At 45.1% G+C, this 11,046-nt stretch overlaps 1 protein-coding gene across 2 annotated transcripts; it reads right to left on the bottom strand.

The window, feature by feature from the left end:
- Nucleotides 1-897: 897 nt before the first annotated feature.
- On the bottom strand, nucleotides 898-5,339 carry LOC142895530 (high-affinity choline transporter 1-like). 2 transcript variants are annotated; one of them, XM_076036659.1, is made up of 8 exons: nucleotides 4,995-5,336; nucleotides 3,660-3,773; nucleotides 3,262-3,417; nucleotides 2,994-3,142; nucleotides 2,767-2,910; nucleotides 2,186-2,339; nucleotides 1,655-1,872; nucleotides 898-1,558 (listed from the first exon to the last, which is right to left on the bottom strand). In XM_076036659.1, the coding sequence occupies exons 1-8, from the start codon at nucleotides 5,176-5,178 to the stop codon at nucleotides 995-997; spliced, it is 1,683 nt and encodes a 560-aa protein (XP_075892774.1). In that variant the 5' UTR covers nucleotides 5,179-5,336; the 3' UTR covers nucleotides 898-994. The 2 variants fall into 2 exon arrangements, with proteins under 2 accessions (XP_075892774.1, XP_075892783.1); XM_076036668.1 differs by lacking the exon at nucleotides 3,262-3,417 and having other exon boundaries at nucleotides 4,995-5,339.
- Nucleotides 5,340-11,046: the final 5,707 nt, after the last annotated feature.

The following is an 11,046-nucleotide window of genomic DNA, read 5'->3' as shown; positions in this document are numbered from 1 at the left end:
CTGATACTGTCAGTAACTCAACCTGTCCACACTTGACCAAAGAACTGCGCATTGTGGTCGATTCGTATGAGAGATCGATGAGACGATAACGAAACACACTATTGAACTATTAAATTATTAAACAATTGCACATGTTGACGCAGCTGCTGTGCTAATGCGCCACTCTATTTTACAAGATAAATTTCAGATGATTCAGCAACTAAATCTACATATTCTCCTTCAGCCATCGTGGGTTTGTCGTGGTAAAATGGATCTCCGGGTCGAATTAAGACTTGGAGATTCTCTGGGCTTATCCAATCACAGGACGCTTACGTGTGAAGTTCAGTGTTTAGCCAGCAAGCTAGCCTCTGCATCGCAGAGTTTAGATCCGATTGACTATAACTGACCGAGTCCGTTAACTTATGGTGGACAGGAGCCTGCAATGTCGGTTCCGCTGGTTTAAGGCAGATTTCACTCAACCTGGTAACACAAGCTAGCTGAAATATGATTGGATAAGAACTCTACCTTAATATACGACAATGGAAGAAGCCCAACCAAGTGGATATTATATGATGTGAAAAGAACACTCTATGGAGAATAGCTTTAGTTTCATATTTGTGGGAAAATGTACTTTTCTAAGTATGGTTAGCCCTAGCTGGCCCTGACTGCCCCCCTACTGGTAAACTATGAGTCATTGTAAATGCCGTACAACCTATCTGCTTGCTCTAGCTCAATGGGAACAACACCAGGACAAACTACGTCATTGTTCTACAAATCACACGTCAAAATCAAAATGACAGCTTTGATTTGCCCAGAAAAATAAACCTCTAACAAAGAAGTCACTGGTATCAAAAACATATTTGATGTGTAACAAAACAGTTTTCATAATAGTTTTATAATGTTGAATGGCCAGAGATGTAAAGTCAGATATTCACGTGTGTTTATTCAAGTGAAAAAGTGATACAAAAACACAATTTTACAGTTTTTCTTAGTTTTTTGTTTTTTTAAAAAAAGGTTACGTGTCAGCTGCTTGTATCATAGGCTGAAGGGCGACACTGTGCCCATTGTCATGACACTCTGCGTCACTTTGACCGTCTCTAAAATTTTGTGTTGCGACATTTTCCGGGAATGTATTTTCACTACGTTTAACTTTGAAAATATCCAAACTCTCCTTTAACAAGCCGTGCTTAAACATAAAGGCAGCCAGCCAGGAGAAAACGCAAATTATTATCAAAGTGCAGAGCATGGTGACGGTCCTGATGGGGGCCTTTTGCACGTATATGTCATCTTCCAACGTGCAACCAGGGAGATGAAGAACGGCAGACAGCCCTATCGTATTTTCTCCCAACAAAATCCTTAAAGTCACTCCAAAGATGTAACCCAACATGGCACCATAGCCATTCACCACTTTGAAGAAGAGCACAGCGACCAGGTGAGGGAATATCAGAGAGTATGAGATGTCTGCTCCCAGGAGCCAAAGGAGCAGGGTGCTGTTGGTGTAGAACGTAATGACAGTCCCAACGAGCCCGACCACCACCACAGTGACACGAATAACCCACTGCATTTCACGGTTAGAGGCCTGACAAATGGGAAAGTCAATGAAAGAAAAAACATTTTTACACATGCATGTGGCTTATTCCAAAATGACCAAATGGATGACAGGTCATCTCCTCACCTGTTTCCGCAAGATGTTCTTGTAGATGTTTGAAGAAAAAACAGAAGTTGCAGAAAGCAGACAGGAGTCTGTCGATGACATGACAGCAGCTGCCACAGCCCCGATTCCAATGACTGAGATGTAGGGAGGGGCGAGGTTCTCGAGAACTAGTGGCATGATGAAAGTGTGCTCTCCTCGCATTTGTGGAGATGGCAGGCCATACTGTGTTTGGTTCCAGTCTGAGCAAAAGAATGTCGAGTAAAATTTCTAACATTTCGCAACCCCCACTGTCCCCCAGTGTTAGCAGGTTTGGATCAGATTTAAACATATTTTAATCCAGAGTTGACACGAATGTTCAAAGAAAACATTGAACATCGTTTTGGTTTTTGATTTGACTCTACATTGCATCCAAACACAACAACACTGTTGACAAACTGTTGAGAACCACTGAAGCAGTTGCCTTAAATATCGGGCACACACTAACAATTAAAGGGAATGTACCTACTCAGATGACATTAGGGATTCAATTTTGAATAATCCCTTATAACCAACCTGTGGAAGCACCGACAGCCCCAACCAAAACACAGGGGATTCCTAGTATGGCAATGACGAAAGCAGCAGCATAACAGGTCAACTGGGCAGTTCTAGATGAGGAGGCTGACAGCGTCCTCTGGTGGAAGCTTTGGAATGAGACACTACCAAGACCCTAATGGAGGGGGGGGGGGGGGGGGGGGGGGGCAGGAGGAGAAATACATGTGATAACAATAAAGAAAAAATCTTTGATGATGGCAAAATATTCCTCACTCTTATTAACAATTCCTCCAAGAGGACGAGAAGAGTAACCTTGATTTCAAATGAACCCTTATTCAAACTTTGATCACATTTGTATTAGGACATAAACATTGTATGGTCCTTATTGTTATCTCTCTGAAGTTAACTCTTGTTTAGTGTAGTCTGTAAAGGACTGACTCATTAGTCATTTATGTGTAAAAACATGAAAACTGTCTATTCACCCCAATGGTGGTAAAAAAAAAAAAAAAAGAAAGAAAATAAAGAAAATAAAAGAAAAAAGATTCAACTCTAAGTGGATGGCCTGACAAAAGTAATATGGTAATATTGAACACTCAACTCACAATCATCAAGAAGTCATCAATCCACTTCCACACGTTGCCCTGGTACAGCGTCCCGATCCAGGGTTCTTGGAATGTGTGGTTGAAGGCAGTCTTTGTGATGTCTACTGTTGCAGAGCTGTTTAGCACAAAAGGGATACACAACCACTGCAAAAACAAAAAAGAGGGGGAGGGGGGTCATCATAAATCACCATCAAAGCTGTAAAAGCTTGGATTTTCTTGTAACTCACCAAGCACACAAAGGTCAGCAGCAGCTGGAGGACGTCAGTGTAGGCCACTGCATACAGGCCTCCAAACAAAGTGTAGACGATGGCAACTGCTGCAGAGATCCAAACAGAGTAGGCGAAGGGCAAATGCAGAATCACACTCATAGTCGCCCCTGTTAGAGTAAAAATAAATAAATGATAAATAAACAAACAAATAAAATAAAAATGATAATACCACGGGTGATGGTTTGATTGCATTCACGGACACATGCATCTGTGTATGTGTGTTCACCTAAACCCAGAAGAGTACAGGAGGCCCACAGAATGTCGCCCAGCAGAGCGGGCAGCACGAGAGCACCACTCAGCAGATTGCCATACTTAATTTGGAATGGGTCCATCATTGTGATGTATTTATTGTCCCTCATTGGCTTGGCGAAGAAAAGTCCACCTGACAAAGACCGTAAGCACCATAAGATATCACTCTGAGGGAAAGTACACTATCCTGGAGAGTAGCTGTAGATTTTTGAAGTTGTTGGCCAACAACCCACTTTCTTTTCAAATTTGTACATGTTTATCAACTGGCATCACAGAACACCACTTAATAAGGAAACATAAATAGGTGCATCATTTATCTCCACCACACCAGTCTTGGCTGTTTTAGGAAGGTGTGTACTCCGAGACGTGGCTTACCAATTATGAAGGATACCGAGTACTGTAGAGGCATAAGAGCCCAAACCAAGCCCAGGCTTGGAGTGTAAACAGCCTCAGCCACGCCGAGGATGAAACCACCGCCGACCCACGTAGCTGCAGAAGAATCACACACACACAGACGTTAATTGAACGGCATGTGGGTAATGTGAATGTTAAATTATGCTGATACATATGTTGAAATGCATGGGAAAGAGTCAGCAAATATACCTATATACCCTTATTTCAGATTTAATTTAATTTAATTTAATTGGCAAGGGTAGAAATATAATTTCCTGAATGTTCCTGAACATTCCTATTTGTATCTGCAGGGCCATTGGCGATCCATTTGTTTTTTGTTTTTTTTTTAAAAAAGAGAAAAATATACAGCTTGGTATGGAGGACCTTTAATGAAAGAACAAAAAAAGAAAATTAGTTGTAACCAGGTCACTCAGATTTGAAAAACACCACAGTGACCTCTGATTATGTAACATGCTCTTCATTTGACTGCAGCTGCTGATCCTGCTTTGTTTTCATGAAATAACCTGAGCAAATAAAGTTACAACAGGGAGTTTTGTTGCACATCTTGTCCTCTTGTTGTACCACTGCAACAGATTTTTTTAATATATATATATTTAACTGTATTTACAGGAAATAAAATTTGCTGACATAGAGAGGTTAAATCACTGTTTGTCAGTCCCTTGGACGGGCAACTAGATTGTTTTTATTTGTCGATAAAATGTGTGAGAGAGACTGATTAAATTGTTCAGACGCTGCAGTCCTTGCTGATCTTGTTGATGTTTTGGAAAGTTACCTTGATTACAGTCCACAGTACTTTTCCACAAATACAGGAGGAAAAGTCCTCACCCAAAAAAGGGACCTTGAAACTTTGCTATTATTTCGCAGAGGCATGGGAGCGTTGTGCAAGACTGAAAATATTTGAGCACGTAGAAAGTGGTCGTGTCAATACAGACTTGGACTCTTAAACCCTAATTTGACTGTATCCTATAAACAAATCATTAAAAAAAAAAAAAAGAAGTTACACAGAAGCAAGTTTTTTTTAATTTTTAATTTTTTAATCGCCGTTTATGGTAACTAAGAAACTATTTCTGGTTCTTTTTTTGTTTTTTTGGTTTGGTTGCTATTTTGTTGCACTGATGAAAATCAAACAATTGAAGATGCTGACAAGTAACATTTGTTTGTGAAAAAAAAAGAACTTTTCATGTAAAAACTGTCAAAAGCCTTTCACATAATGAACTGCAACGACAGTCATTATGCTGCCGTTGCAGTTCCAGTTAGCAAAAAGCAATTCTACTTGAGTCCCACCAGCCAACATACCTGTCATGGTGAAAATCCCAACAAGAAGGCCGATGCGCCTGTCTCCAAGGAGAACTACCGCTGTCCGGTCTCCGCTGCTTGACCTCTCGGCCTTCCTTGATTTCCTGGCACCCCATAACCCTGTCCCCAGAATCAGGACGTAGAACATCACCATCATTACCACACCAGGGATGTTGAGAGCCATGTTGGTAAATCCTACTGCGGTGTGCAGACAGAGAAATGGGCCAAAATAATCCCCCACCCACCCAAAAGAAATATCCAAACTGCGAGAGTGCTGGAGCAAAGGTCAGAAAATCAGGGCAGTAGGAGGAGGATGACACAGGCCGGGTCATCTACAGCAAGGCCTCTCACACATATACTAAAATGCATTGAGGTCATGCGAGGAGACTTTGGGGAAAAGCCGTTATCACTGTCCAGATGGCAACGATGTGGCAACGATGTGACAACGACGAAACAGCGTTGTCGTTTGCAACTCTGGGACCCGTCGTCAAAAAATACCGTTTCGGGGGACCCAAAACGCCGTTGCCATATGGACGAAAGGCCGTAACAGTTAAATACTTTACCGTTTCCACCAAAAAATGTTCCCGTGTGGACAGGACATTACACTAAAATGCATTGAGGTCATCTGAGGAGACTTTTTTGAATCCCTGGTCAAGTTACTCACAGAAGCCCCTTTGATATGACCAACGTGGCCAAACGGACATGTGACACCATATCCATGACAGCTAAACTGATGCTGTGTTAAACTGTAATTCTGGCATCAGGGAATTGAATACTCTTGTTGGAATAGCAACCATGTAGACTTTAAAACAAAATCTTAAAGTGGAAAGTTAAATGTTGAGCTTATTTCTAAAGGTCACATTTCATTGTCACTTTCAGATGTTTGATTTCTTTACTTCGATGTAGCGGCCTCACGTGATCCAAATAACTCCGTACATCTGCAGAAAACAGCATATTTTGCCCTAGGTTTACAGTAGAGTTGCCAACCATCCCGTAAAATACAGGATTGTCACGTATTTGGCAGCTGAACGGCCTGTCCCGTAATGAACTGATACAGGATGCACTTTGACCGGTATTTCGGGGACATTAACAAAAAATTCCTAGATATCCCCTATTTGAAACTGTAGGTGTTGGCAACCCTAGTTTACAGCCTCCTGATAAAATGCTTAGTGTTAGCTTCCTGCTAAAACACAGGCTTTGATGGAAATTCCACAGTCTCCCAGGCAGGAATAGACACCTGGCCGGGGATGGTGTCACTAATCTGGGAGAGATTAGAAGTATATGACAGAACAGAGCTCTAGTAATCCTTAACACACGTGCCCATTGTGAGATGACAAAGGGCTGACTGGTAGAATAGTGTATAATTATTATTATTTTTTTTTAACGCTTTCTTAAAAGTGGAGCAAGCAAAAGATGTAAAGGATCATTATTTTACATTTCTAACACTGATCGTGTTAGATGGTTCCTTGAAAGCACCTGACAGATAACAATTAGTATTCATGATATGATATGACATTCATATCACTGAGAGTAAATTCAACATTGATCTTGATCTTTGGCTAGGGTCATTGTTTCTGTTTTCAGGGAAAATCAAAAAGGTTCAACAATAAGGCCAAATTATCACTTTTTACGTAAGGCAGTACATAACATTGGCTACTTAAGTAACTCCCACTTCTTTCTCAATATTGCCATCTACTGGCCATAGTGAGGAATAATATTCCAATTTGAGGGGGAAAAAGAAGGGAAAAAATACCTGCGTGTTCACAGGCAAGTTCCGTGTCCGGTTAATAAAAAACAAACAAAAAAAAAACATAGAAATGTTCAAACAGAAAAGTTACTTATAACGTGTTTTTTCTTTTTTCTTTTTTTTTTTTTTTTTGTCAAAGCTCAACACAAGCTCGAACAGGTACCTATGCAGGCAAGCACTGGCATTAAAGACATAAGTAGTGAGACGTGATCACTAAGTTCGCAGACAGGCAGAGAACGGCTGGAAAACAGTTGCGTCTCACTGAAAAGCAGAGGGCAGCCGAGCGCAGAGTAAATGCATTGGGAGACAATGACACGCAGCTGCAGCAGGTCTTGGTGACTACACTGCCGCACACAAGCCACATCATGTGACAATATTGTGGCGGCTGTGGAGAGCTGAATGCTCCTCTCAAGCCACAAAGGATTATGGGGGAATTATGTTGGGGAGTTGTGTTAATTGTTGTGGTTAAACTGCAAGTGTGCGGGTGTTTGTGAGTGTGTTTGTGCATGGTTAATGTTCTGTAGGTGTTGCACGTCATGCTTTGTTTTGTCTCGGTTTGAACCATGAGTCAAAGTGTACTTTGTTTAAGTTAGCCCTCGGCTGCCGCCATGTTGGGGCGTGTCCCAACGAGTCAACTCGCGAAATAAACGGTGACGTAACTTTGACGCACTAAAATCAAAATCGGCACAGTGTGTGGTTCATGTGAAAATTCGCCACATTGGTGTCAGCAGTGGGATCTCATCCATAACTCGAAGCGAGACGATGGAACATCAAGTAGAAGAGTAGGAGTGAGCTATCCACAAAAACACACAGCATCTGAACTAGATGACTGCTGCATTCGCCGCCTGCTCCGTCGAAGAAGAGTCGCATCGTCTTCCGGAAGCAACCGGATCATCGCGACGATACCGCCCCCTGCCTCCTCTAGCGGCAAGTGGTCCGACCTGCCTTCAGGATTATTCTGAGGCTGCCAGCGCCTTGCGGTCGCCTCGCCCTCTGGAGACGACGAGGGCAAGTTCTCCGGGCATCACAACTCTGCAGCCCGGCTAGCTTCTTCTGCTGGAGCTTCCCCGCTGCCTCAAGCTGCTACCCCCAACGAACAGTGCACTCCAGCAGTTTCCAGAACTGCAGGAAAACTGCTCAAATTTGATGGACTGACACCTTACCTGTCACAAGTCCAACCGGCGGCAAGGCGGTTGGAGCAGTGCAGAGGCAGCTACCCACCTAGCCCTTGCCCTGGAAGGCAAAGCACTACAGTTCCTCCGGGATGTATTGCCGGCTGAACAACGGGACCTGGGGGCCTTGACATCAGCGCTGCAGAGACGGTTTGGCCAGTGACTGTTCGATGACCAGAGCAGGGAGCAGCTTGTAGACGGTAACCGCAGGGATGGAGAGAGCCTTGGCACCTTCGCTGTGGATGTGCAACTCTACGCCCAACGCGGCTATCCACAGTTCCATGCATCTGCCCAAGACGAACTGGCCCTCCACATTTTCCTGCGAGGCTTGAGACCAGAGGGCCTGCGCCAACACGTCCGTCTTACCATGCCACGATCCCTGGATGAAGCTCTTTGCGAAGCGGAACTAGTGGAGGCGGTGTTGTTGTTTAGGCCCCCTCACCTGAGAACCCCGACCCCTCGACCACATGTCAGGATGGCTGCCTGCGAGGAGGAAGAGGAGGAAGCTGGGGAGTCTTACCATGTCCAACAAACCCAACAGTGGGCTCCCTCCCCCAGGCGGCGACAGCCGTGTCCATCTGAACGCTGTCACCGGTGTCAGGAGCCAGGGCACCTTGCACGAGACTGTCCAGCCTCAGCGCCAAGACGGCCGAATGGTGGTCCAGCAGGAGTATCGCTGTCCCAGTCTCCAGCTTCCGCTCAGGGTTGATGTACACTGGTGGGGCGGCTGGGTCACACTAAATGTCTGTACCTTGACTGTCAGATCAACAACCAACCCTGCCGGGCTCTGATAGACACCGGGTCCACAATCTCCTTGATCCGATCTGACCTCCTCCCAGACACCATCGGCCCTCTCAGGGCGGCGTGGTATCCAACTGATACACAGCTCATGACCGTGACTGGAGAAAAGGCCGCCATGAAAGGAAAAAGGTGCCTGAGGGTGGCGGCTGGAGACCAGCGACGGGAGCATGAGTTTTGGCTTGCGGATATACACGATCCCTGCATCATCGGCCTGGACCTACTTACCTGCTGGGGGGCTGTTGTGGATACAGTGAAGGCCACCATCACCATCGGCGTGGACACCATGATGCTTCGAACTGACTGGTCAGCAAAGAAGCGACGGAAGCGGTAACAAGCAACCCAGTCTTTGTCGGCAGCGGTCGTAGAGGAGGCAAGTTCCAACGCCCGGCTGCCTGGCACCGTCAAGCTGCTACTGCTTTGACAGAGCACCACAAGGAGCACAGAGGCTACCAACCAGCCTGCCATTGCCCAGCCCTCTGCAGAGACGGCCGCAGCAGTATTGGATCTATGTAAGCGCAGCAGCAACGGCCTTGATCAACAGCAAGGCCAACGGCTTAAGGACCTCCCTGATGAAAACACACACCTATTCGCCGCCAGAGATGAAGACTGTGGGCGAACTGCCTTGGTCCAACACTCAATCGACACCGGCTCTGCCCAGCCCATCCGCCTCCGCCCCCATCGCCTGAGTCTCAACAAACGACAAGTGGTGGATGAGATGGTACAGGAGATGCTAGCAGCTGGAGTGATTGAGCCCTCAAGTAGCCCGTGGGCGGCCCCGGTGGTGCTGGTGAAAAGGAAGAATGGCAGGCGGTTCCCTGTAGATTTGGTGTTTGGTGCCCCTCCCGAGCCCGACATCGCTGGGGGCAGAGAGCTGGACTACTTCCGGCAGCTGAGGACCCGCCTGCAAGTCGTCCATGACTATGCCCGAGAGGTGCAGTCCAACGCCGGGATCCTGCAGGAAGCGGGCCTACGACACTCAGTGCCGGGGACAGACCTTCAAGCCAGGGGACAAGGTGTGGGTGTTCAGCCCCATCCGCAAGAAGGGGCTCTCCCCTAAGCTTCACAGCCACTGGCAGGGACCTGGTGAAGTCATGGGCCGCCTCTCTGAGGTGGTGTATAGAATCCGCGTGCCGGGGCGGGGACGCATGGTGGTCGCCCCCTACCGTCCTCGTGCTCCGAGTGTGGCTAACGAGGGAGGCTCCGGCGGGGTCGCTCAAGATAGTTCAGGGCATCCTCAATCCGTGCCTTCAACACCTGGTCGACCTGCCCGCCGGCGCAGGCAACCAGTGCACCTCGGGGACGACTGACCCCTCAGGTGGGGGCTATGTGGCGGTTGTGGGGAGCTGGATGCTCCCCTCAAGCCACAAAGGATTATGGGGAAATTATGTTGGGGAGTTGTGTTAATTGTTGTGGTTAAACTGCAAGTGTGCGGGTGTTTGTGAGTGTGTTTGTGCATGGTTAATGTTCTATAGGTGTTGCACGTCATGCTTTGTTTGTCTCAGTTTAAACCATGAGTCAAAGTGTACTTTGTTTAAGTTAGCCGCACCAAATCGGCGTAGTGAGTGGTTCATTTGTAAATTTGCCACAATATTAATAACAACAAAGAGAGTACTCGTTATCGTAGTGACCTTTATTTAAGTTATGCAGCATTTGAATTTTACATCTGTTTTTTGTTTCATCTAGCATTTTGAATCTATAAAAATAGCATTAAAGGAGAATGTCATAAAAAAGCAGAGGAGGACAACAAGTAGAGAATAAAATGTGTTCTAAGTGCATCAAGTTGGAAAACAATGTGCGGCATACATTAACACATCTAGGTGATCGCTCATATTTTCATCCTGTCCACCAGTTTCAACTAAAAACAATCAAAAGCAACAACAACAACAAAACAGTGGACTATTAAAACAAGCCCAGCTGTGATTATTTACCTTTCCTACTGCCTTTAAATTAAATTAAAAACCTTTAAATAAAACTCAACTCACAGGTTCCTCATCCTCATCTATATACATTATTGTCTCCAAGGAACAGCATGTAAACATCTTAAAATGTTCCTCTACTATCTTGGATACTTTGCTTTCCATCCATCAGATGCTAACAAACAAACAATGCTTACTTCAAGTTCCAGGTTGGTGGTTTTCAACACCTGCCAGCGGTCACCACATTCAATTTCAAGGTGCCATATTGTTTAAAATCCACTTAAAAATGTTTCCTAACTAACACGTCTTTCAGTGCCTTTCAATGGACTCCCTGCTACAAACAAGCAAGGTAGGGTTAAATATACTGTTTTTGTTTTTTGTCTTTTTAAACGTATGTTTTTTTTTTTCTTGTATCA

Source organism: Nelusetta ayraudi, unplaced genomic scaffold (assembly GCF_046127955.1).
Source record: "Nelusetta ayraudi isolate G7.1 ecotype Tasmania unplaced genomic scaffold, CSIRO-AGI_Nayr_v1 ptg000004l, whole genome shotgun sequence".
Lineage (NCBI taxonomy): Eukaryota > Metazoa > Chordata > Actinopteri > Tetraodontiformes > Monacanthidae > Nelusetta > Nelusetta ayraudi.
This window is presented reverse-complemented; position numbering and strand designations above follow the sequence as displayed.